This window comes from Phoenix dactylifera, chromosome 2 (genome assembly GCF_051530095.1).
Source record: "Phoenix dactylifera cultivar Ajwa chromosome 2, Ajwa_hap1_PhDact_Kaust_v1.1, whole genome shotgun sequence".
Lineage (NCBI taxonomy): Eukaryota > Viridiplantae > Streptophyta > Magnoliopsida > Arecales > Arecaceae > Phoenix > Phoenix dactylifera.
In genome coordinates, this window is record NC_143191.1 from 55,392,409 (window position 1) to 55,418,876 (window position 26,468).

The window sequence follows — 26,468 nt, forward strand, 5'->3', positions numbered from 1 at the left end:
TTACATCGAGGAAGAGTAAATTATAACCGGAGCCCATATGATAACAGAAACAGAGATGTAAGATATTCTCCATTGCCATATGAGCTGTATCTTGGCCTTTTTTTTGGTTCATGAAGTCATATGAGCTGATCTTGGGAGGTGGTTCATGAGGCTCGGAGAGTACCACCTAGAGAGAATGCCATGTACAGATTATTCTTTTTCATCCTATTGATAATGATATCATACCAAACGAAAACGTAAACCACACATCAAAACCACCCATCCTACATGCATCTATTATCAGGTTCGTTTTCATGTCTCTTCTTTTGCATTTTTTTTTTTTTTTGTGCTATGGCTGGCGTGATTCAACATATCAGTTCATTCCTTCTTTTTTTAAAGTTTTTTTTGTTTCATTATTTTCGTTCTAAGGCTAATTAGACTAACATGGCGTTCCCACAATCTAACACACTTTTATGCTGCTTGAATGTATTAATTTTATTTCAGTAAAGTAGAAAGCTAAAACTTGTATGAGAACTTTGGAAGGGAGATGGAACCAACCGCTCAGGAATCCAACATAAAAATTGGGTTTAATCCATTAGTTTAGAAAAGAAAATAAGGATCAGTTAGACATCAGCTCCAAGCACGTTAGTAATTTCAGACTTTTTTCTTTGGAAAAAAAATAGGGATGGGAGGTCCATTGAGATTTCATGGAGTCAATGAAAAGGCGTGACATGGATCAAGAGTTACATCAAGAAAGAATTCGCTTATTTTGTGAACCACATGCAATGTCTCGAGCGAGTGGATGGGCAATCAGTGGTGCAAGATGGACTTTGTGGGAGCCAGTGGATGGTGCAATTATTTCTTCTCTTCCTTCCCACCCTTCTTCAATTAGCGTCTCTGTCTTTGTAGAAGTTGAAGGGAAAAAAATCATGGATGCCTTCGCCTCTCGTTTGTGTGGGATGCTATTAACTCATGCAAAAGTTGGGAGCCGAAGAATGCTCATTGGGTGGCTCCCCCGTCCACTGACCGGAGGCCCGACCTCGACAATACCATTTAAAGTGATCCATCGCTGCATCTTGTCCTTTTATCTGCCCTTTTTAGTCAAGTCATAACAGCATTATCCATGAAAATGCTATGCGATTCCCATCTTTTTTTTAATATATATTTTTTTAGACAGTATTTTTGTTATAAATAAAATAAATATTTAAATACTAATAAAAAAATTATTTATTTATATTTATATAAATTTTTTTTTGACAAATATATATACAAATATTGATATTACTCAGATACCCAAATTTCTATTGATATTTAAATAGTTTCAAATAAGACAACAAATCTGGATGGATTTTATCCGATCCAACTCCACCCCTAGTAACATGCCGAAAGATTTAGGATCTCTACCCTTGCAATAGTTTGGAAGCCTTCGTTTTAAATTTTTTTTTGGTCATGATAATATTTTTTTTAAAATTTAAACCTCCATGGTTTAATTTAAAATATTATTATCATAATTATATTTAAAAAGTAGGATAAACTTTCAGCTACTAATAACCAACGGTCGTGTTTCGAACGAGTGGAAGGGTACTAGCGGTCATTAAATAGTCGTCTTTGTGGAGAGTGCAAGGAGTACCCTACCATTCCCTTCTCTCTGTCTTCACATGGTCCTGTAACTTGGAGAACAAAAGATGGCCATGATCTCGGATGCGTTCATCTCAAAATTGTGTTGGACGCTGTTAACCTATGCAAACGGAGAGGCCGTCAAGATCTTGGGTTTCCCCAACGAAATAAAGAAGCTCCATAGGAGGCTGGAGAGGATACATGACGTTCTCGCTGATGCAGAGGACAAACGCTTCGACAACCAACCCATCAATCGTTGGCTGAATGAGCTGCGAGATCTCATGTACGATGCAGACGACATCATCGATGAATGCCGGATCGAGGGCGAGAAGCTTCTTAACTCAAACTCATCCTCATCTCGTTGGGCTGAGTTGGTACGTTGTTGCTACCCTCCCATTGCTTTCTTGTACAAAGTTGGATTCCGTCATGAGATTGGCCATAGAATTAGGGATCTCAACCTTAGGCTTGATGAACTTGCCAAGGACAAAGCCGACCTCCATCTTACACCTGCTCTTCGTAATGACGGCTATAAGAGTAGAATTAGCCCCAAGACATCTCCTGTACTTATTGAACCTAATCTTGTGGGAGAGAAAATTGAGGATGATACAAGGAGGCTGGTGGACCTGCTGACAAAAGAAAATAAGAAAAAATTTCCAGTCGTTGCTATTGTCGGCATGGGTGGGATAGGCAAAACTACTCTTGCTCAGAAAATTTACAATGATGAGAAGCTTCGGGACAACTTCAACCAAATGCCACGGATTTGGTTGTGCGTGTCCCAACAGTTCTCAGACTCCGGTTTGTTGAGATCTATCATAAAGCAAGCTGGAGGTAATCCTGGAGATGTTGAGGAGAAGGAAGTGCCTGAACCCATGCTTAGCGAATTACTTAGGAACAAAAAATTCTTCGCAGTCTTGGATGATGTTTGGGATGCACGGGTATGGGATGAGCTATTAAGAAAAGCCTTGCAGAGTGGTTTGGCAGATGGTAGAATTTTGATAACAACTAGAAATATAAACATTGCTAAACAGATGGGTGCCATATACAGTCACATGGTGGAGAAGTTGTCTCAAGAGGATGGTTGGTCATTAATTTGCAAGATGGTGTTTGAGGAAGGGGATGAACAAGATATGCATGACTTAAGTGATATAGGGATGAAAATTGTAGAAAAATGTGACGGACTTCCCCTTGCTCTTAGGACTACGGGGGCGCTTCTTCGAACTAAGGCAAAAAGGCCATTGGAATGGGAAAAGGTCCTTTCTAGCTCAGCATGGTCTTTTACTAAGCTTCCGGATGGGGTGATGGGTGCTTTGTACTTGAGCTATCTGCATTTACCACCTCCTCTCAAGCAGTGCTTCACTTGCTTTTCATTATTTCCGGAGGACTACCTAATTCGTCGATATATTTTCGTCAGTAGTTGTATTGCAGAGGGCTTTGTAACATCCGAGGACGATACACCCTTGGAAGAGGTGGTAGGAGAGAATTGGAAGGAGTTGGTGCAAAGGAACTTCCTACAACCAGATCCTAGGTGGATTGATCAAGCACATTGCAGGATGCATGACCTCATGCGATCTCTAGCTCAGCATATAGCTAGGGAAGAGTGCTTCGTCGGAGATGCAGGAGCATTTGAACACAAGATCATGTCCTCCTCATCATCATCATCGATAAAATTACGCCGTTTATCAATTGTAGATGAAAAATTAGAAACCATACCAGACTTTATAATAGAACAGACATACTTGAGGACCCTGGCATTCTTCCATACCCCACTTATTCGTGATCTTCCGGAAGATCTCTTCAAAAAGCTAAGGAGTTTAAGGGTCCTGAACTTAAGTGAAACAGCCATTGCCAAATTCCCAACTTCCTTGGGAGACCTTGTGCACCTAAGATACCTCGATCTTTGTGAGACTCCGATAAGAGAGATACCAGAAAGTATGGGAAATCTTAGAAATCTCCAATTTCTGTTTCTCCGGAATTGTAAATATTTGCACGGCCTCCCTAGTAGTGTTGTGGGGTTAATCAATCTGAGGTTTCTAGACGTCAGGGATGCACCACTTGATGGTCTGCCCGTGGGAATAAGAAAACTGCATCAACTACGCTTACTTGGGGGATTTGTGTCGAATGGTAGCGAGGGCCGCAGATCTGGAGCAGGGGGAGATCCACACGGGAGGTTCTGCACCTTGGAAGAGTTGAAATCCCTCACTCAGCTCCGGTGTATGAGCATACAGAACTTGGAGAGGGTATCAAACAGGGCTGAAGCAAGAGCCGCCGCACTCAAAGCCAAGTCCCATCTCGGAGTTCTATTTTTGCATTGCACACTACCGAGCAGCTCTTCTGATGTGCAGCAGCCTCATGCCAATGATTACAAGGAGGAAGATATCAAGAAAATAGGAGAGGTATTCGATGAGCTCTGCCCACCGCCATCCGTTGAACTACTTGAAATCAATGGCTACTTCGGCCGTAAGTTTTCCAGCTGGATGATGACACCCTCCTCGTCATCTCTCCGTAACCTACGATGGCTGGAGCTGAAGAATTGTAGTCTATGCCAGCAACTTCCACCCTTGGGAATGCTGCCACAACTGGATAACCTCTGCATTGAAGGTGCTTTTGCAGTCAGAAGCATCGGGCTTGAATTGTTCTTCTTGGCAGATGCTAGGGCAGGAGGGGGGAATGGAAGAATAACATACTCTTGCTACTCCTACTTTGCCAAACTAGAGAAACTTATATTTGAAAACATGCCTAATTGGGAAGAATGGTGGTGGCAGTGGGAGGAAGAGGACAACCAGACAACATCGTTGCTACCATCTCTTAAGATATTGAAAATTCTTAAATGTCCGAAGTTGAGATCTCTTCCGAAGAGCCTTCTCTGTCATGCTACCGCTTTGAAGGAGTTATATATTACCGGTGCCCACAGCCTAAGAGAAATACAAAACCTCCCCTCTCTTATAGAATTGATCTTGATTGAAAACTCGAGTCTGGAGAGAGTATCCAACTTTCCTAGACTCAAACACCTACGCGTTCATGATTGTGAGGAATTGAAGGTTGTGAAGGGTGTGGATGCCGTGGAGCACATACAGCTCTATGATCAAGAAGCAGAAGAGTCTCTCCCAGACTAGTTAGTACGTGCTGGTGAAGAGCAACCATATTTTCCTTCCCTCCACAAGTTGACTCTCTCCAACAAAATCTATCGCCGAGGGCTGCCCGATTGGCCTCTGATCTGATGGCACAACACCCATCTCATGTTGAAGCAATCAGCAAGTATGGGCCAACGACAATCAACTGTACAAGAAAAAGGTTAGAAATGGTTTCCACATCTGTGCCTCCTTTCTTTCCTCTTTCTGTAGCTATGAATGGAAGATGATTGGCAAATAGGCCTATCAATTTATTCTTCATATTTTGCGGCTGCTTCAGCAAGCCAGGGATGGATGTTATACAACTCGGCAACTGTTTGATATTATGCATCATTCTCATCCTTTTAGGTATATATTCTGACCTGATCACTCGTGACCCTGCCTTCAAGAGACGATATCTGATACCAGTTCTTTTGGCCTTTTCTTCTCTTGGATGCCTTCTTTCATTGAATACATGGAATCCTTGTGCGCATGTTGCATGATCTAACAGCTTCTCTTGGCTGCCATATGATTGCTCATCTTAGTTTCACTCTGAATTAGATGTCATACAATGTATCCTTCTTCCCTTTGTAGGCCGGAGCTGTTGCTTACTCCAACTGTATTGGTAGCTGTTATTCTATCAACAACCAATTCCGAAAACCACTGGCTGCTAACATCAACAATTACTAATTACTAGAATCAAGGCTAAACCTCTTTCTTGTTCTTGTGCAGAGAAAGGATCGATGACCGCAAGATGACGGTGTTCCAAACTTCATTATTTCACCTGCTTGGCCGACAAAAGTTAGCATCATGGACAAAACCTCATGAGATCAGTGTATCATACTTGGGGAGTATCAGACATTGGAAAGATGCGAATGAAAGTATGGAGTCTGCGAGCAAGCACATTTACGAATTCTGGGACCATTTGTTTTGGGGATTTGACCGCGGAAATCATGTTCGACGTATTATTACCACATTTGGATGGACAAGGATTCGAAAGAAATAACATTTTTTGGAGTATTTGCATGAATGCATGACCAGATGGATTCATGAATGCATAAATCGTATTTTGTACTTTGATGTGAGAGCATGTAACAGCAAAATTCTCGCAATTCCTTCAAGCATTCTGCAAGATTCTTCTAAAGCAAATTAGCACTCGAAAACATGATATTGTTCTTGTCTATGTAACAAAAATGTGATAGAGGAAACATCTTGTGTGTCGATCATCTATTGAAAAAGTTCTTTTGATGCATCTGTCAATGTGACCATATGAAAACCATTAGACCCGAAAATTGGGCAATTCTTCATTTGATTATGATGCTTTTTTTATGATGGATTCTGTGGCTAGGGATGCAAATTGGAATTTTGTGATCCAAGATCAGCCCAACCAATGAAGATCATAGGATTGGTCTTTTCCTCTTTTGTTTTCTCATTCTAATCAAGCTTGCTTCTTCTATAGGATTGCACCTAGATGCCTACTACTCTTCTCTTGAATTCTTGGAAGTACCAACAAATATATTGCATTTATTATTATTGTTATTAAAACTAGATTCTTGTTAAAGAAAAACCATCATTGAGAAACCCATCCATGCTGTTGCTAGAAATTGGACCCGGGGGCTGCCGCGAACCGAGAGGGGAGGAGCTCCGCTGCCGGGACGGTGGACGGCGGTGGCGTCGACTGGCGGCGTCCTCCTGGAGAGTCCTGCAAGAAAGCCGGTGGCCGGGCTTTCCGGCACCGGCCCTCCGAAGCTTAAGTCAGAGGGGGCTAATATGTGGGGGGAGTCAAGGAGGAGGAATGTTTGCTCTTTTGTGTGTATATTTGTGTCCGTTCTGAGTTGTCTTTCTCTCCCTTCCCTTTTTTCCAGGTTCCCTTTTATAGGAAGATATTATGTTACCTGGGAGGTGACAGAGGGATTTGTCCTCTTTTGTGATAATTGGACACGATTTTGCTCATTAATGGCGTAGTGGAGAATAAGGCCGGATCAGACCGGAGTCAGGGAGTTGTCGCGGTTGATCGGACCCATTGGGGTGGTTGAACCGCCGGCCGTGGTGGGCCTGGGGTTCGTAGATGGTAAGTGCATTAATTGCTGAGTGAACCGGCGGTCAGGAAGAGCCATACGCTTTGATGGTTCAGTGATCCGGAGATCATCTTGAGCCGTGTTCATTTAATGACTGAGTGCATCGGAGGCCTGAGGGGGTCTCGTGCATTAATGATGGGTCGTGCCGAATACCTGCGGAGATCTCGTGCCTTGATGACTTAGGGATGGTGGCAGGTTGTAGTGGAGTCACGTATTTAGTTGTCAGATCCTTTAGAAGGTTAGGCGGAGATTGGGTATTTGGCTAAGGCACGGGCCCGGCATGGGTGCCGAGCCGAGCTGGTCGCCTAACGGGGTGTCCTGTGGCGGGGTTGCTTCTGGTCGGGACTTTCTAGTCGAGCGTCTCTGGTCGGAGCTCTTTGTTCGAGTGCCTTTCTGGTCGGAGCTCTTTGTTCGAGTGCCTTTCTGGTCGGCGCTCTTTGGTCGAGCGCCTCTCTGGTCGGCGCTCTTTGGTCGAGCACCTCCGAGATGGCATGACTTGGGTTTTCCCCCAACACTACCCCCCGACTTCCGAGTTCCAGCTGGCTTCCAGCTTGAGCGCGGAAAGTAGTTTTAGTTGGGTCATTATGGATTCCGAAAATTTTAAATTATAGCGCGTTTCGAATTATCGGGCGCTTCGAGGTGCCTTTAATAGGCGGCGTCTCTTCTTTCCCGAAATGTCTCATTATTGGGACGCCTTCTCCGAAGCGTCCTCGCGTCGTGGGCTCATGATGGGGCCGCACGATCCGATGGGGCGCTTTAGTGTTCGAAGCGTCAGCCCGGATTAAATGTAGCGCTCCGTCTTTTGGGTCGGCATGTGTCGCAATCTAAACGGGGTGCAGCGTTTTTCTTGCTGATCTAGGCCGTTGGAGGGATCTATATAAATCCCTACCTGGCCTCCCGTTCTTTTTTTATTGTCTTCTTCCTCCAGCTTCTCCTTGGTCCGAAGTTTTCTTTCTCCGGCATTTTCTACAGGTCTCTCAATCCTTCCCTCTTCCTCCTAATGGGTTCCGTTCCAAGTGAAGTCGAGTCCACCATGAGTGTCCTAGAGGTCGAAATGACCGAAGAGTGGTTTTTTCCTCTTCAAGGGTTCCGTTTGGAACCCGCCAGGCGGGGAGATCGGGTAACTGATCCCCCAGTAGGCCGGATTGGAGTGTATCTAGAATCACTCTGGGCCGGCCTACGATTCTCTCTTCACGGCTTTGTGAACGAGTTGTTGACGGTATACCAATTGGTTCCGGCGCAACTCGCTCCGAATGCCTGGAGGATAGTGATTGGTTTTCTGTCATTGTGCTTACTGCACGGGATTCCGACCTCTGTCAACGTTTTTCGGCGACTTTTTGTTTTGAAGTCGAATCCGGGAGACGGAGAGTGGCTCTACATCGCCCTTCGGGCGGGTCGACCACTCTTTCAGGGCGCTCCTTCGTCCATTCACGACTGGAAGAAGAAATTCTTCTTCCTAGGTTCTGAGCGGACATGGGGGTTTGACCCTAGGTGGGGACCGACCCAGCTCAGGTCCGTCAACAAAGCCCCCAAGCTTTCTCCGCGTGAGCAGGGGATCATCGACACCATCCGCAGCCTCGGGGACGGTATTTTACTGAGCGGCCTCATAAGTGAGGACGCTCTAGTGAACGTTGGCCTGAGCTCGGCGCGTCCTCAGGGTAAGGGTAATAGTAGGGTGTCTTTTTCATTTTGTTACTGTTCTGTGTTCTAATCCTGCTCGCCCTTGCAGATATCGCAAAGATGGTGACCAAGAGCGAGGTCCTATACGCCCGGTTTCAGAAGAGGGCGGCCGAGCTCTCGGGAGAACCAACCGAGCCGAGGAAGAAGGCGAAGACCTCGGCGACCGCAGCAGCCGAGGTGGGCGCTCCTCGCCCCGCGCACTCTGACGCTGGTCGGAGGGAGGGCGCGGATTCCAGGGGCACGGGCTCTAGGGGAGCTACAGTGGCGCTCCCGTGCCCGGTGCCATTGTCGCAGATTCCTGGTCGGCAGGAAGCCCCAGTTGCCGACCAGGGGGGAGTTCCGCGGGTCTGGCGCTTGCGCGCCCCGCTCCAGTCTTGCGGCAGTCAGATCGGCCGCCTGTCCGACCCCAGCCCTCCAGCTCCGAGCCGGGGAGCAGCCAGGGAGCTTCGGGATCAGCTCTGCCAAGGCCAGCCGAAGTTGGCCTTCCGGGCCCGTCAGGCTCACGGGAGCGGGTGCCTTACGCACCCGTCTGGTCGGTATTCGAGGGCGATTCAGCCCTCGAAAATCCTCAAGTGGCTCGCGAGGTATTTCGGGTCGCGCTGCTTCCAGCCGACCAGGCCAAAATACGGTCCATGAGCTACGGCGCCTTCATGGACGCTACTCTTTGTTCTGCCGTTCGGGTAAGTTAGTTTTCCCATCTGTACAGTTATGCAAGTTTTATCGTAGTTTCTTACGTTTCTCACGTCTCTTTTACAGCATTTGCACGAGACGGAGACGCTGATGCACATAGTGCAAGACTACCGGGAGCGGGCCCGGAAGCATCAGCGAGGGCACGAGGAGGCCGAGGCGAGGTGCCAGGCGTCCGAAACCGAGCGCCAGGTGCTCCAAGCAAGGGTGGGAGCAGCCGAGGATGAGATTCGAGCTCTAACCGCCGAGCTCGAGGAGGAGAAGGGCGCGCACACGTTGGCGAGGTCCGAAGTGCGCGCGGTGGAGGCTCGTTTGGCCGAGGCCGAGCTGGCACTGGCCACCCGCGAGCAGGAGGTGGGGAATGCCCACCTCAAAACCTTGGAGCTCGAGCGGGAAGTCAAGAACCTCGAGCGGAAAGCCGCATACCATGAGGCTCGGGAGCAAGAGGCTCGGGAGCAGGCCCAAGACGCAGTGAAGCTCTTCCGCGAGTCGGAGGAGTTCCGTGACCTCCTAGAAGAGGAGGGCGTGAACGGGCTGATTCAAGGCTTCAAGGACTTCCGCAACCAATTGCGGCAGCTCCTTCCCGACTTCGACCTGAACCTGCTCAGACCAGGAGCAGGGGTCGAAAGGTCGGAGGCGGAGGCGGAGGCAGAAGCTCCGGAGGCCGACCAGGAAGGTCTGGCTGAGGCGGTCGAGGCCATCCCCGAAGTCACCGAGGTGGCCTCCGAGGCTGTTCCTATTGCTGCCGAGGCTGCCGAAGAGGAGGCCTTGACCGCAGAGCTGGCCGTTCCCGAAGCTGCCGAGGCCGAGCCTTAGTATAGTTTTTTTTTTTGGTAAGTCGGGATGGTCCCCACATTTGTAAGGGCCGAGCCCGAGCTTTGTACTTGCCTACGGGCTTTTTGAAATGAATATACGTATATTTTCCTTGACTTGCGAACGCCTTGTTGTCTTTGATAGACCTAGGTTTCTCTGCTTGGATCCACTTTAGGCTCCAAGGACATGGGTTCTACGGCCCCAACTTCGCCCGCCACATTGTTGGACTTACGTTTAGGCTCGGCATACCGAGCTTAGGTTCGAGTTTCCATTGCTTGGTCCTAAGACAGTAATATAGTGACGCTTGTCTAGGATGCGTTTGGGCTCAGGGGAATCTTTTCGAGCTTAGCTCAAAATTCGACCGAGCCCTAGGACCGTCACTAAGACTTGAAGTTTAGTGAAGTCCGGACCTCGAGTCGCCGAGGCAGATGATCGGACTTTTTCCGACAAAACAGGTTGGATCGCTCGTCAGCTCGTGATGAGGATTCATCGAGCTGACGGTATAGACCAAGTTTACTATTAAACGGTGCATGTAGGAGGAGCGAGGTCGAGCGATGACTGGCCCGACCGGGTGCCTCGACGTCAGTCGGGGGTTCATTCAAGTAGTTAACCAAGGATGAAAGTAAATTGAGAATGTAGAGACATTGAGTGGGTACCTGGTACCGTGAGCGTTCTTACGCCGAGGCCGTGAACTTCGCCTGGCGACTGAAAACACTTTTCTGCTCGGAGTCCGCTCTTTGGGGACGCCGGCAAGATAGAATCCAAGTAAGAATAAATGAGATAATGTAAAGACATTAATTAAACGGGTACCTGGTACCGTGAGCGTTCTTATGCCGAGGCCGTGAACTTCGCCTGGCGACTGAAAACACTTTTCTGCTTGGAGTCCGCTCTTTGGGGACGCCGGCAAGATAGAATCCAAGTAAGAATAAATGAGATAATGTAAAGACATTAATTAAACGGGTACCTGGTACCGTGAGCATTCTTACGCCGAGGCCGTGAACTTCGCCTGGCGACTGAAAACACTTTTCTGCTCGGAGTCCGCTCTTTGGGGACGCCGGCAAGATGGAAGAATCCAATTTGTTGCCAATCACGGACTTTTCGCTGATCACGAACAGGAGATTGAGTCGAGCTCCGTGATCGATGGAGAACGAGCCGAGCTCGTTGGCCGATGGAGAACGAGCCGAGCTCGTTGGTCGATGAAGACCGCATCCCGAAGTATCGGGGCATCCCGACCGTGGTCGGGGTAGGAGAACGAGCCGAGCTCGTTGGTTGAAGCCGATGGAGAACGAGCCGAGCTCGTTGGCCGATGGAGAACGAGCCGAGCTCGTTGGTCGGTGAAGACCGCATCCCGAAGTATCGGGGCATCCCGACCGTGGTCGGGGTAGGAGAACGAGCCGAGCTCGTTGGTTGAAGCCGGTGGAGAACGAGCCGAGCTCGTTGGTTGAAGCCGGTGGAGAACGAGCCGAGCTCGTTGGTCGATGGAGAACGAGCCGAGCTCGTTGGTCGGTGAAGACCGCATCCCGAAGTATCGGGGCATCCCGACCGTGGTCGGGGTAGGAGAACGAGCCGAGCTCGTTGGTTGAAGCCGGTGGAGAACAAGTCGAGCTCGTCGGCCGATGGAGAACAAGCCGAGCTCGTTGGTCGATGGAGAACGAGCCGAGCTCGTTGGTCGGTGAAGACCGCATCCCGAAATATCGGGGCATCCCGACCGTGGTCGGGGTAGGAGAACGAGCCGAGCTCGTTGGTTGAAGCCGGTGGAGAACGAGCCGAGCTCGTTGGCCGATGGAGAACGAGCCGAGCTCGTTGGTCGATGGAGAACGAGCCGAGCTCGTTGGTCGGTGAAGACCGCATCCCGAAATATCGGGGCATCCCGACCGTGGTCGGGGTAGGAGAACGAGCCGAGCTCGTTGGTTGAAGCCGATGGAGAACGAGCCGAGCTCGTTGGCCGATGGAGAACGAGCCGAGCTCATTGGTCGATGGAGACCGCATCGCGAAATATCGGGGCATCTCGACTGTGGTCGGGGTAGGAGAACGAGCCGAGCTCGTTGGTTGAAGCCGATGGAGAACGAGCCGAGCTCGTTGGCCGATGGAGAACGTGCCGAGCTCGTTGGTCGATGGAGAACGAGCCGAGCTCGTTGGTCGATGGAGAATGCACCACAAACTCACGAACATCTTCAGGGAGTCCACGTAGGTACTCCGTCGTCCCGAAATATTGGGGCATCCCGACCGTGATCAGGGTAGGAGAGCGGGCCCCTTGGGGTTCTACTGGTAGTACACGCGGAGATTTTCAGAGCTCCAGCTTCGTGGAATGGGAGTCCCATCTAGAGACTCTAGCTTATAAGTTCCGGGCCGGCGGATGCGCGTGACTCGGTAGGGTCCTTTCCAATTTGGGGCCAATTTCCCTTGCTCAGTTGGTCGGGAGGCCTCAGCTCTTCTGAGGACAAGGTCCCCTGGTTTGAAGGATTTGACTTTGACCCTGGCGTTGTAGTACTGAGCTGTCTTTTGCTGGTACCTCGCCATGCGAACTCGGGCGACCTTCCTTGTTTCCTCGATCAGGTCAAGGTTGCTCCTGAGCTGCGAGGAGTTGGAGCTGCATCGTGATGTTCTATTCTTGGAGAAGGAAGCCCGATCTCCAACGGGATGACAGCTTCCGTTCCATATGTCAGATTGAAGGGAGTCTCGCCGGTGGGGACACGGAATGTGGTCCGGTAAGCCCACAGGACATTGTATAGGTCCTCGACCCATTGTCCTTTGGATTTGTCGAGCCTGGCTTTGAGCCCCTGCAAAATAGTACGATTTGTTACCTCGGTTTCTCCGTTCGTCTGAGGGTGTGCGACCGAGGTGAAGCGGTGGTCGATGCCAAGCTCGGAGCAGAATTCTCTGAAATGGAGGTTGTCGGATATGAGGATGCGGGGGAGCCCGAATCTGCAAATTATTGATTTTCAGACAAAATTCCGCATCTTCTGCTCGGTGATCCGGGCAAGAGGCTCGGCTTCCACCCATTTTGTAAAATAGTCGATGGAGACGACCAGGAATTTTTTTTGCCCGGTGGCCAGAGAAAATGGCCCTAGAATGTCAATTCCCCACTGGGCAAAAGGCCAAGGGGAGCTGATAGAAGTTAAGGGAGCCGAGGGTCGGCGTTGGACATTGGCGTTTCTCTGGCATCGGTCGCATCTTCGGACAAAGTCCACAGCATCCTTCTGGAGTGTCGGCCAATAATATCCTTGGCGTAAAATTTTATGGGCCAATGCTCGTCCTCCCAGATGGTTTCCGCAAATCCCTTCATGGACTTCGCGCATTGCATAATCAGCCTCTATTGGGCGAAGGCATTTGAGGAGGGGAGAGGTGAAAGATCTTCGATAAAGCTTTCCCTCATGCAATATGTACCAGGTGGCGGAGCGCTTTATTCGGCGAGCCTCTCGCTCATCACTGGGGAGGACTTCGTCTTGCAGATAGCTGATGAGCTCGTCCATCCAGCTTGGCTCGGACTCAATGCAGAGGGCCTGCTCGGGCTCCTCCGTACTCGGTCTTTGGAGATACTCGAGTGCTGCCGCTTTGGGGAGCTCGCTCATGCGAGAGGACGCCAGCTTTGACAGCTGGTCGGCCCTGAGATTCTCCAACCTGGCAATATTTTGGATGTGGAAAGAATCCAAGGTCGAGGCGAGATCCCGTACCTTCTGAAGATATTTCTGCATTGTGGGGTCTCTAGCTTCGAAGTCACCCATGATTTGGTTGACGACGAGCTGAGAATCGCTGAAGGCCTTCAGGTCCTTCACTCCTAGCTCTCTGGCTAGCTTGAGCCCGGCGACGAGTGCTTCGTACTCCGCCATGTTGTTGGAAGCAGGAAACTCGAGGCGTAGGGCTTGCTCAGCGACTACCCCCTCCGGGCTGGTGAGGATGAGACCTGCCCCGCTACCCCCCGAGTTTGAAGAGCCATCGACATGCAAAGTCCATGCCAAACTCGGGGTCTGCTCTGTTGGTGGCTCAGGTTCGGGTTCGACCTCGTCCGGTATGGTGCACTCGACTGTGAAGTCGGCGAGTACTTGCGCTTTGATTGCCGGTCTGAGTCGGTACTCGAGGTCAAATTTCCCGAGCTCGATGGTCCATTTAGTGATCCGGCCTGCGCGGTCTAATCTTTGCAAGATCTGCTTCACTGGCTGGTCGGTCAGCACGGCCATTATGTGGGCTTGGAAGTAAGGCCGGAGCCTCCGAGCTGAGATGACCAATGCATAAGCGGTCTTCTCCAACTTGGAGTATCGGGTTTCAGCATCCCTCAAGACCCGGCTGGTGTAATATACTGGTTTTTGGAGCTTGCCTTCCTCTCGGACCAGGACCGAGCTTACTGCTACAGGGGAGACGGCTAAATATAGATAAAGGAGTTCACCCTGTTGAGGCTTCGTGAGCAGGGGAGGGGGAGCCAGAAGGTGCTTGAGCTCCTCAAAAGACTGCTGGCACTCGTCCGACCATAAGAAGTTCTTCAGGTTCTTGAGAGCTGCAAAGAATGGAAGGCAGCGCTCGGCCGAGCGGGAGATGAATCTTTCGAGAGCTGCAACTCGGCCCGTAAGCCGTTGTACCTCTTTAACTGTCCTTGGAGGTGTCATCTCCTGGAGTGCTCGGATCTTTTCAGGATTGGCCTCGATTCCCCGTTGTGTAATGATGAAGCCGAGGAATTTGCCGGAAGTGACTCCGAATGCGCATTTGGCTGGGTTGAGCTTCATTTGGTACCTTCGGAGTGTGGAGAATGCTTCATCGAGGTCGGCCATATGGTCTTGCGCCACCTTGCTTTTCACCAGCATGTCATCAACATAGACCTCCATGTTTCGGCCTATTTGATCCTTGAAGATCCGTCTGACCAGCCTCTGATAAGTCGCCCCGGCATTCTTTAAGCCGAACGGCATCACTTTGTAGCAGTAGGTTCCCCCGTCGGTGATGAAGGCAGTTTTTTCTTCATCTTCTGGCGCCATGGGGATCTGGTTGTATCCGAAAAAAGCGTCCATGAATGCTAACAGCTCATGACCCGAGGTGGAGTCCACGAGCTGGTCAATGCTGGGGAGTGGGAAGCTGTCCTTTGGGCAGGCTTTGTTCAAGTCGGTGTAGTCCACGCACATGCGCCATTTTCCGCTGGCTTTTTTGACGAGGACCACATTGGCGAGCCACTCCGGGTAAGATATCTCCCGGATGAAGCCAGCTTCAAGGAGCTTGTCAACCTCCTCGGCTGCCGCTCGTTGTCGTTCAGGGGCGGCGCCTCGCTTCTTTTGTCGCACGGGCTTGCAGGTTGGCTTCACTTGGAGCCGGTGGACCATGATTTCTGAATCTATCCCCGGCATATCCGCGGGCGACCATGCGAAGGCGTCCATGTTGTCTCGCAAGAAGTTGACGAGGCGATCCCTTTCGCGCTCATTGAGGCCAGAGCCGACCTGCACGGTTAGCTCGGAAAAGTTTTCGCGCAGAGGAACTTGGATCAGTAACTCACCAGGCTCTACCCACTTTTTCTGAGGGTTGACCCTTGCCTCCAGAGTTTTAGTTGAGGGCTGGTCGGTTGCTGGGACAGGCACCTCAGCTGGTCGTTTCGCCTCGTGGGTCGCCATGTAGCATCGCCTCGCTACCGTTTGATCCCCGCGAACCTCGCCAACTCCTTGGCTGGTGGGGAATCGCATGAGCAGGTGATGAGTCGAGACTACCGCTCGGAGGGCGTTGAGACCTGGTCTTCCCAGAATGGCATTGTAGACCGAGGGCAGGCGTATCACGAGGAAGCTCATCCTCACAGTACTTTCACGGGGGGCGAGCCCGACTGTAACCAGGAGGTCGACCTCGCCCTCTACTGGGACTGAATCCCCCGTAAACCCAACTAACGGAGCATTCATCCTCCGTAGTTGCTCTTCTGTCATCCCCATTTTACAGTAGGCATCAAAATACAAAACATTCGCCGAGCTTCCATTATCGATCAAGATGCATTTTACATCAAATTTATTTATAATCATGGAGATGACCACGGCATCATCATGGGGGGTTTCGACTCCCTCCAAGTCATTGTCTGAAAAAGAGATGGCTTCCGAGACGCGCAGGCGCTTCGAGGAGGTCCCTTCCCCTGACGCTTCTTCAACCGGGGGCCCGCCTCGGATGGTGTTGATGGTGCCGGCGATGGGCCTGTTGGTATTTGAACCTTCAGGCTGTGTGGCTTCTTCGGCTGGCTTCTTTTCTTCGCGCCGGCCTCGCACAAATCGATCGAGCACCCCTCGGCGGATGAGTGCTTCGATCTCATTCCGGAGCTGATAGCAGTCCTCGGTATCATGGCCGTGATCCCGATGGAAATGACAATACTTCCGGGGATCACGCCGAATTCCGGAGTTTCGTTTCGAAGGTGGGAGCCGGATGTAGTCCTGCCCCTCGATCTCCATGAGGATTTCGGCCCGAGGAGCAGTGAGGGGAGTGTAGTTTTCATACCTCCCTTCAGGTGCGCGGGGCCGTGGTGGGAACCTCGGGCGGAGTGGTGACCTCTGCTGAGGCGGTCCCCGTAGTCGGGGTGGACTCTTCAGGCGGGGCGGATTTTTAGCTCGATGCGGGGACGGGCTTCTGGGCTGGCCACGCTCCTCACGGCGTCTCTTCTGCTTCTTGGGGTTCTGCTCGGCCCCGCTCCGCCTAACAGCCACGGCTTCCTCAGCCTTGGCGTACTTCCGCGCCCGAACGAGCATGTCGGTGAGGTCTGCAGGAAAGTTCTTCTCGATGGAGAAGAGGAACCTGTAAGACCGGGCTCCAGTCTTTAGTGCTGACATGGCGATTGACTGATCAAGTTCCCGGACTTCCCATGTTGCGGCGATAAACCGGTCCAAATACTCCCTGAGGGATTCTCCCTCCTTTTGTTTGATATCAAGGAGGGAGTCTGATGTCCGCCGCTGGGGCTGGCTGGCGGCAAAATTGCCGGCGAACTGCCTGCCGAGCCGGTCCTCGGAGTGCTCAAAAGAGGAGACAGTACTCGGCTTCAGCCCGGTAAACCAAAGCCGAGCCGGTCCTCGGAGTGTCGCTGGGAAAGCTTTACACATCATGGCCTCCGAGGCTCCTTGTAGGGCCATTAAGACCCGATAACTTTCTAGGTGGTCAAGGAGATCAGCCTTGCCGTTGTAAGGCTCCACCTGGGGCATCTTGAACCGCGACGGGACCGGTTCGTCTTCAATCTCCTGGGAGAATGGGGACTTCGTGGTGAACTCGAAGTTGCCATCGCGTCCCGATTTCCTTCCGTGGAGCGCCTGGATCTGGCGCTCCAGCTTCTCGACCTTCTTGTCGAGTTCATCATTCTGGAGGATTGCTGCAGCAGTTCGTTCGGGTGCAAGTTGCCCTGGAACCGACTCAGCCTCCGAAGGTTGTGGCCAGCCTCCAGGGCCTCTGACTGGGTGTTCTCTCCAGAGGGAGGCCCGGACTTGAGAGTCCTGACCTCGAAGGGGAAGCCCGCTTGTAGGGGGCTCCGGTTGAACTGGAGCCGGAGGAAGCGGTACCGTCGGGACGCCCCTGGGTTGCAAGCCTTGGACAGCGGTAGCCAAGGCTTGCACCTGTTGCACCAGGGCATCAAACTGCTCCGGCCGAACTTGAGGAGTTGACTCGGCCGGAGGCGGCGAGTTCTGGACAGAGTGTTCAGGACTAGGTGGAGGACGTCGAGAGGCATTGGAAGCCCCTTTACTTCTTAGTTTTATGGCAGCTACTCGGGCCCTTCCTCTAGCGCCAACTGTTGCTGGAAATTGGACCCGGGGGCTGCCGCAAACCGAGAGGGGAGGAGCTCCGCTGCCGGGACGGTGGACGGCGGTGGCGTCGACTGGCGGCGTCCTCCTGGAGAGTCCTGCAAGAAAGCCGGTGGCCGGGCTTTCCGGCACCGGCCCTCCGAAGCTTAAGTCAGAGGGGGCTAATATGTGGGGGGAGTCAAGGAGGAGGAATGTTTGCTCTTTTGTGTGTATATTTGTGTCCGTTCTGAGTTGTCTTTCTCTCCCTTCCCTTTTTCCCAGGTTCCCTTTTATAGGAAGATATTATGTTACCTGGGAGGTGACAGGGGGATTTGTCCTCTTTTGTGATAATTGGAAACGATTTTGCTCATTAATGGCGTAGTGGAGAATAAGGCCGGATCAGACCGGAGTCAGGGAGTTGTCGCGGTTGATCGGACCCATTGGGGTGGTTGAACCGCCGGCCGTGGTGGGCCTGAGGTTCGTAGATGGTAAGTGCATTAATTGCTGAGTGAACCGGCGGTCAGGGAGAGCCATACGCTTTGATGGTTCAGTGATCCGGAGATCATCTTGAGCCGTGTTCATTTAATGACTGAGTGCATCGGAGGCCTGAGGGGGTCTCGTGCATTAATGATGGGTCATGCCGAATACCTGCGGAGATCTCGTGCCTTGATGACTTAGGGATGGTGGCAGGTTGTAGTGGAGTCACGTATTTAGTTGTCAGATCCTTTAGAAGGTTAGGCGGAGATTGGGTATTTGGCTAAGGCACGGGCCCGGCACGGGTGCCGAGCCGAGCTGGTCGCCTAACGGGGTGTCCTGTGGCGGGGTTGCTTCTGGTCGGGACTTTCTAGTCGAGCGTCTCTGGTCGGAGCTCTTTGTTCGAGTGCCTTTCTGGTCGGAGCTCTCTGTTCGAGCGCCTCTCTGGTCGGCGCTCTTTGGTCGAGCGCCTCCGAGATGGCATGACTTGGGTTTTCCCCCAACACATGCTATAAACTATGAGTCTAAATATTTGATGATGCATCAATCAAAAATCAAACATGGAACCTCCTATTATTAACATACAATTATGACCATTTAGATTAATCCCAATTCACATACACTAAATTTTATTTGGATATAATTTTTGGCAACATGCTCAGAATAACCTGTTCTACCTGCGAATGAGTTTACAAATGATACTGAATATAAAAGAAAAATATAATATTATTATACACTTGATGAATCATTTTTCTTCAAAAATAAAACAAAAGTACTTTTTTTTAGCAAAGATTGGAAATGCTCCAAAGTACATGGAGTCAAGAAAGAAATTGAAAAAAGAAAGTTATGAGAGTTCTCTTGACCTTGCAATACCCGAGCAGGCTCGTCATCTTATCTCTAAATCTTCTGTCATTATCGATGTTGCTCTGAGAAATTATCTCCACTTAGGGCTGCAAATGGGTCGGGTCGACCCATGACCAAGTAAGCATATATACAATTTTTCTAGAAAAGCAAATGCTCAACTAAATATAAGCCGCTCTAGAATGTTCTGCTTTCTCATGATCAAGTAAGCATGCCAAAACCATTTTTTCTAGCTTCATATTTTCAGAAATCATCTTCCTAGAAAAAATATTCTAGTGTGGAAAATTGTTTTATCAAACGAGTCCTGAAAGAAGCCCAAAAAGCCTCCCATTAGGACTAGCAACTGATGGATTGGTTCCGAGAGGACCTTGTGACTGCCCAATACAAAATAACAATGTCCAACCGACACCAGTGCAAAAAATCAGCACCCTCAAGCCCATTCAAAGCGCACATCAAAACCACCCATCCTACATGCATCTATTATCAGGTTCGTTTTCATGTCTCTTCTTTTGCATTTTTTTTTTTTATGCTATGGCTGGCGTGATTCAACGTATCAGTTCATTCCTTCTGTTTTAAAAGTTTTTTTTGTACATGAGCCCAATAGATTGTTTCATTATTTTCGTTCTAAGGCTAATTAGACTAACATGGCGTTCCCACAATCTAACACACTTTTACGCTGCTTGAATGTATTAATTTTATTTCAGTAAAGTAGAAAGCTAAAACTTGTATGAGAACTTTGGAAGGGAGATGGAACCAACCGCTCAGGAATCCAATATCAAAACTGGGTTTAATCCATTAGTTTAGAAAAGAAAATAAGGATCAGTTAGACATCAGCTCCAAGAGCGTTAGTAATTTCAGACTTTTTTTCTTTGGAAAAAAAATAGGGAGGGGAGGTTCATCGAGATTTCATGGAGTCAATGAAAAGGCGTGATATGGATGAAGAGTTACATCAAGAAAGAATTCGCTTATTTTGTGAACCACATGCAATGTCTCGAGCGAGTGGATGGGCAAATCAGTGGTGCAAGATGGACTTTGTGGGAGCCCGTGGATGGTGCAATTTTTTCTTCTCTTCCTTCCCACCCTTCATCAATTGGCGTCTCTGTCTTTGCAGAAGTTGAAGGGAAAAAAATCCTGGATGCCTTCGCCTCTCGTTTGTGCAGGATGCTATTAACTTTGCAAAGAGAGAGGCAAGATCTTAAGTGTGTCCGACGCTATTAAAAAAAAAATTAATTTTATTTTATTTTTTAAAAAAATAATTTTTATTCTGCTAAAATTTTCAACAAAATATTAAAATAATTTTTTTTATTGTTTTCAAGTTACCTCACTTCCTTTCCTTCTTTTTCGGTGAACCAAAAAGTCCGAAGAGCAAAATGTGACCGGACCCCACATGATATCGCAAACAAAGTTGTGAGATTATAGAAGTAAAATTTTTAATAATTTTTTCCCCATGTTAAGACTACGAGGCAAGTTGGAAGCCGAAGAATGCTCATTGGGTGGCTCCCCCGTCCACTGACCGGAGGCCCGACCTCGACAATACCATTAAAAGTCATCGCTGCATCTTGTGACTCTTGTCCTTTTATCTGCCATTTTTAGTCAAGTCAAAACCGCTTTATCCATGAAAATGTTATGGGATTCCCATATTTTTTAATATATTTTTCTGAGACAGTAATCTTGTTAGAAATAAAATAAATATTTGAATACTAATAAAATAATTATTTATCTATATTTATATAAATATTTTTTTGATAAATATAGATACAAATATTGATATTGGTCGGATACTTAAATTTTTACCCTTGCAATAGTTTGGAAGCCTCCATTTTAAATTTTTTTGGTCATGATAATATTTTTTAAAAATATAAACCTCCCTGGTTTAATTTAAAATATTATTATCATAATTATATTTTAAAAGCAGGATAAACTTTCAGCCACTAATAACCAACGGTCGTGTTTCGAACGGGTGGAAGGGTATTAGCGGTCGTTAAATAGTCGTTTTTGAGGAGAGTGCAAGGAGTACCCTACCACTCCCTTCTCTCTATCTTCACATAGTCCTGTAACTTGGAGAACAAAAGATGGCCATGATCCCGGATGCGTTCGTCTCGAAATTGTGTTGGATGCTGTTAACCTATGCAAACGGAGAGGCCGTCAAGATCTTGGGTTTGCCCAACGAAATAAAGAAGCTCCATAGGAGGCTCGAGAGGATACATGACGTTCTCGCTGATGCAGAGGATAAACGCTTCAACAACCAACCCATCAATCGTTGGTTGAACGAGCTGCGAGATCTCATGTATGATGCAGACGACATCATTGATGAATGCTGGATCGAGGGCAAGAAGCTTCTCAGCTCAAGCTCATCCTCCCCTCGTTGTGTTGAGTCAGTATGTTGTTGCTACCCTCCCATTGCTTGCTTTTACAAAGTTAGATTCCATCATGAGATTGGAAATAGAATTAGGGATCTCAACCTTAGGCTTGATGAACTTGCCAAGCACAAAGCCGACCTCCATCTTACACCTGCTCCTCGTGATAACCACTATAAAAGTAGAATTAGCCCCAAGACATCTCCTATATTTGTTGAATCTGATCTTGTGGGAGAGAAAATTGAGGATGATACAAGGAGGTTGGTAGACCTGTTGACGAAAGAAAATAAGAAAAAAATCCCAGTCGTTGCTATTGTCGGCATGGGTGGGATAGGCAAAACTACTCTTGCTCAAAAAATTTACAATGATGAGAAGCTTCGGGACAACTTCAACCAAATGCCACGGATTTGGTTGTGCGTGTCCCAACAGTTCTCAGACTCCGGTTTGCTGAGATCTATCATAAAGCAAGCTGGAGGTAATCCTGGAGATGTTGAGGAGAAGGAAGTGCTTGAACCCATGCTTAGCGAATTACTTAGGAACAAAAAATTCTTCGCAGTCTTGGATGATGTTTGGGATGCACGGGTATGGGATGAGCTATTAAGAAAAGCCTTGCAAAGTGGTTTGGCAGATGGTAGAATTTTGATAACAACTAGAAATATAAACATTGCTAAACAGATGGGTGCCATATACAGTCACATGGTGGAGAAGTTGTCTCGAGAGGATAGTTGGTCATTAATTTGCAAGATGGTGTTTGAGTAAGGGGATGAACAAGATATGCACGACTTAAGTGATATAGGGATGAAAATTGTAGAAAAATGTGACGGACTTCCTCTTGCCCTTAGGACTACCGGGGGGCTTCTTCGAACCAAGACAAAAAGGCCATTGGAATGGGAAAAGGTCCTTTCTAGCTCAGCATGGTCTTTTACTAGGCTTCCGGATGGGGTGATGGGTGCTTTGTACTTGAGCTATCTGCATTTACCACCTCCTCTCAAGCAGTGCTTCACTTGCTTTTCATTATTTCCTGAGGACTACCTAATTCGTCGATGTTTTTTCGTCAGTAGTTGTATTGCAGAGGGCTTTGTAACATCCGAGGACGATATGCCCTTGGAAGATGTGGTAGAAGGGAATTGGAAGGAGTTGGTGCAAAGGAACCTTCTACAATCAGATCCTTACTGGTATGATCAATCACGTTGTAGGATGCATGACCTCATGCGATCTCTAGCTCAACATATAGTAGGGGATGAGTGCTTCGTCGGAGATGCAGGAGCATTTGAACACAAGATCATGTCCTCCTCCTCATCATCATCGATAAAATTACGCCGTTTATCAATTGTAGATGGAAAATTAGAAACCATACCAGACTTTATAATAGAACAGACATCCTTGAGGACCCTGTCATTCTTCCATACCCCACTTATTCGTGATCTTCCAGCAGATCTCTTCAGAAAGCTAAGGAGTTTAAGGGTCCTGAACTTAAGTGAAACAGCCATTGCCAAACTCCCAACTTCCTTGGGAGACCTTGTGCACCTGAGATACCTCAATCTTCGTGAGACTCCGATAAGAGAGATACCAGAAAGTATAGGAAATCTTAGAAATCTCCAATTCCTGTACCTCGATAATTGTAAATATTTGCATGGCCTCCCTAGTAGTGTTGTGGGGTTATTCAATCTGAGGTTTCTAAGCGTCAGGGATGCACCACTTGATGGCTTGCCCGTGGGAATAAGAAAACTGCATCAACTACGCACACTTGGGGGATTTGTGACGAATGGTAGCGAGGGCCGCAGATCTGGAGCAGTGGGACATGACAGGGAGCAAGAGCACAAGGGACATCAACACGGGAGGTTCTGCACCTTGGAAGAGTTGAAATCCCTCACTCAGCTCCGGCATATGAGCATACACAACTTGGAGAGGGTATCAAACAGGGCTGAAGCAAGAGCCGCCGCACTCAAAGCCAAGTCCCATCTCACACTTCTATATTTGTATTGCACACTACCGAGCAGCCCTTCTGATGTGCAGCAGCCTCATGCCAATGATTACAAGGAGGAAGATATTAAGAGAGTAGGAGAGGTATTCGAGGTGCTCTGCCCACCGCCATGCCTTGAATTTCTTAGAATCAATGGCTACTTCGGCCGTGAGTTTCCCAGCTGGATGATGACACCCTCCTTGTCATCGCTCCGTAACCTGCGATGGCTGCATCTAAAGAATTGTGGTCTATGCCAACAACTTCCACCCTTGGGAATGCTGCCACAACTGGATGACCTCTGGATTGAAGGTGCTTCTGCAGTCACGAGCATCGGGCATGAATTCTTGTTGCTGGTAGATGCTGGGGTAGGATGGCAGAATGGAAGAATAACATACTCTTGCTGCTCCTACTTCGCCAAACTAAAGAGACTTGTATTTGAAAACATGCCTAATTGGGAAGAATGGTGGTGGTGGTGGGAGGAGGAGGACAACCAGACAACATCGTTGCTACCTTCTCTTAAGATATTGAAAATTCTTAAATGTCCGAAGTTGAGATCTCTTCCGAAGAGCCTTCTCTGCCATGCTACCGCTTTGAAGGAGTTACATATTACCGGTGCCCACAGCCTGAGAGAAATACAGAACCTCCCCTCTCTTATAGAATTGATCTTGATTGAAAACTCGAGTTTGGAGAGAGTATCCAACTTTCCTAGACTCAAACACCTACGAGTTCATGATTGTGAGGTATTGAAGGTTGTGAAGGGTGTGGACGCTGTGGAGCACATACGACTCGATGATCGAGTAGAAGAGTCTCTCCCAGAGTGGTTAGTAGGTGCTGGTGAAGAGCAACCATGCTTCCCTTCCCTCCACAAGTTGACTCTCTCCAACAAAATCTGTCGCCGAGGGCTGCCCGATTGGCCTATGATCCGATCACACAACACCCATCTCATGTTGAAGCAATGAGCAAGTATGGGCCAACGACAATCAACTGTACTAGAAAAAGGTTAGAAATGGTTTCCACATCTGTGCCTCCTTTCTTTTCTCTTTCTATAGCGATGAATGGAAGATAATAGGCAAATAGGTCTATCAATTTATTCTTCATATTTTGCAGCTGCTTCAGCAAGCCAGGGATGGATGTTATACTACTCGGCAACTGTTTGATATTATGCATCATTCTCGTCCTTCAGGTATATATTCTGACCTGATCACTCGTGACCGTGCCTTCAAGAGACGATATCTGATACCAGTTCTTTTCGCCTTTTCTTCTCTTGGCTGCCTTCTTTCATTGAATACATGGAATCCTTGAGCGCGTGTTGCATGATCAAACAGCTTTTTGTGTGGGACGTTGACCCAGGGACTGCATACCAATTCCTTCCACTAATTGGCTGCCATATGGTTACTCATCTTAGTTTCACTCTGAATTAGATGTCATACAATGTATCCTCCTTCCCTTTGTAGGCCTGAGCTGTTGCTTGTAGCAACAACCAATTCCGAAAACCACTGGCTGCTAACATCAACAATTACAAATTAGTAGAATCAAGGCTAACCCTCTTTCTTGTTCTTGTGTAGAGAAAGGATCGATGACCGCAAGATGATGGTGTTCCAAACTTCATTATTTCACCTGCTTGGCCGAAAAAAGTTAGCATCATGGACAAAACCTCATGAGATTAGTGTATGATCATACTTGGGAGTATTAGACATTGGAAAGATGCGAATGAAAGTATGGAGTCTGCGAGCAAGCACATTAACGAATTCTGGGGCCATTTGTTTTGGGGATTTGACTGTGGAAATCATGTTCGACGTATTATTACCACATTTGGATGGATAAGGATTCAAAAGAAATAACATTTTTTAGAGTATTTGCATGAATGCATGACCAGATGGATTCATGAATACATAAACCGTATTTTGTACTTTGATGTGAGAGCAAGCATGTAACAGCAAAATTCTCTCAATTCATTCAAGCATTCCGCAAGATTCTTCTAAAGCAAATTTGCACTCGAAAACATGATATTGTGCTTGTCTATGTAACAAAAATGTGATAGAGAAAACATCTTGTGTGTCTATCATCTATTGAAAAAGTTCTTTTGATGCATCCATCAATGTGACCATATGAAAACCATTAGACCTGAAAATTGGGCAATTCTTCATTTGATTATGATGCTTTTTTTATGATGGATTCTGTGGCTAGGGATGCAAATTGGAATTTTGTGATCCAAGATCAGCCCAACCAATGAAGATCATAGGATTGGTCTTTTCCTCTTTTGTTTTCTCATTCTAATCAAGCTTGCTTCTTCTATAGGATTGCACCTAGACGCCTATTACTCTTCTCTTGAATTCTTGGAAATACCAACAAATATATTGCATTTATTATTATTGTTATTAAAAGTAGATTCTTGTTAAAGAAAAACCATCATCGAGAAACCCATCCATGCTATAAACTATCAATTAAGTCTAAATATTTGATGATGCATCATTCAAAAATCAAACATGGAACCTCCTATTATTAGCAGACAAGTGTGACCATTTAGATTAATCCCAATTCACATACACTAAATTTTATTTGGATATAATTTTTAGCAACATGCTCAGAATAACCTGGTCTACCTGCGAATGAGTTTACAAATGATACTGAATATAAAAGAAAAATATAATATTATTATAAACTTCATGCATCATTTTTCTTCAAAACTAAAACAAAAGTACTTTTTTTAGCGAAGATCGGAAATGCTCCAAAGTACATAGAGTCAAGAAAGATGTTGGAAATTTTTTAATTAAACTAAGAATATGAGAGGAAGAAAAAGTTCTTTTTCATTGTTGATCTATATTTTTCTTTACATACAGCAAGTCTCATTTATCTATGGATTACAAAGTGTCTCTTGAACTCCCATTTTTAATTCAACTCTTCCTCTCCCCACTTCATTTCTTCGGAAATAGCACTAATTAATTACATAGGAAATAGATATTGTGCATAGTCAATCCAGTACATTAACTCTCAACATTCTCCCCCTTAATGTGCTGTCCTTGAACTCCCAAAAGCTCTCTAAGCTACTGAAATTTTTCTGTTGTCAAAGCTTTTGGGAAGATATCAGCTAGTTGCTCACTTGTCTTGCAAAATTGAACTTGAACTTCACCTTCTTCAACTGC

At 47.7% G+C, this 26,468-nt stretch overlaps 3 protein-coding genes across 5 annotated transcripts; all 3 read left to right on the forward strand.

The window, feature by feature from the left end:
- Window positions 1–1,365: 1,365 nt before the first annotated feature.
- LOC103715788 (putative disease resistance protein RGA3) lies at window positions 1,366–25,327 on the forward strand. 3 transcript variants are annotated; one of them, XM_017844862.5, is made up of 3 exons: window positions 1,366–4,887; window positions 24,433–24,508; window positions 24,891–25,327. In XM_017844862.5, exon 1 carries the CDS (start codon window positions 1,665–1,667, stop codon window positions 4,707–4,709), a length of 3,045 nt encoding a protein of 1,014 aa, XP_017700351.4. In that variant the 5' UTR covers window positions 1,366–1,664; the 3' UTR covers window positions 4,710–4,887; window positions 24,433–24,508; window positions 24,891–25,327. The 3 variants fall into 3 exon arrangements, 2 of the variants coding, with proteins under 2 accessions (XP_017700351.4, XP_089785362.1); XM_089929236.1 differs by lacking the exons at window positions 24,433–24,508; window positions 24,891–25,327 and adding an exon at window positions 5,436–6,499 and having other exon boundaries at window positions 1,366–5,072; XR_016399610.1 differs by lacking the exons at window positions 24,433–24,508; window positions 24,891–25,327 and adding an exon at window positions 5,436–7,022 and having other exon boundaries at window positions 1,843–1,970.
- On the forward strand, window positions 21,038–22,232 carry LOC149768427 (putative disease resistance protein RGA3). Its single transcript, XM_089929237.1, has one exon. The coding sequence runs from the start codon at window positions 21,078–21,080 to the stop codon at window positions 22,119–22,121; it is 1,044 nt and encodes a 347-aa protein (XP_089785363.1). The 5' UTR covers window positions 21,038–21,077; the 3' UTR covers window positions 22,122–22,232.
- LOC149768428 (putative disease resistance protein RGA3) lies at window positions 22,308–26,204 on the forward strand. Its single transcript, XM_089928496.1, has 3 exons — window positions 22,308–24,145; window positions 24,433–24,508; window positions 26,166–26,204. The coding sequence occupies exons 1-3, from the start codon at window positions 22,308–22,310 to the stop codon at window positions 26,202–26,204; spliced, it is 1,953 nt and encodes a 650-aa protein (XP_089784622.1).
- The last annotated feature ends 264 nt before the right edge of the window (window positions 26,205–26,468 follow it).

What these genes read in the sequence shown, in the direction of transcription:
- LOC149768427 (XM_089929237.1), top strand. Translation starts at nt 21,078, where the DNA reads ATGGCCATGATCCCGGATGCGTTCGTCTCGAAATTGTGTTGGATGCTG.
- LOC149768428 (XM_089928496.1), top strand. Translation starts at nt 22,308, where the DNA reads ATGGGTGCTTTGTACTTGAGCTATCTGCATTTACCACCTCCTCTCAAG. An exon ending in GAAGAGTCTCTCCCAGAGTG is followed by an intron (nt 24,146 to 24,432) that starts GTTAGTAGGTGC and finishes CATATTTTGCAG; the next exon opens with CTGCTTCAGCAAGCCAGGGA. An exon ending in GCATCATTCTCGTCCTTCAG is followed by an intron (nt 24,509 to 26,165) that starts GTATATATTCTG and finishes CTTTACATACAG; the next exon opens with CAAGTCTCATTTATCTATGG.
- LOC103715788 (XM_017844862.5), top strand. Translation starts at nt 1,665, where the DNA reads ATGGCCATGATCTCGGATGCGTTCATCTCAAAATTGTGTTGGACGCTG.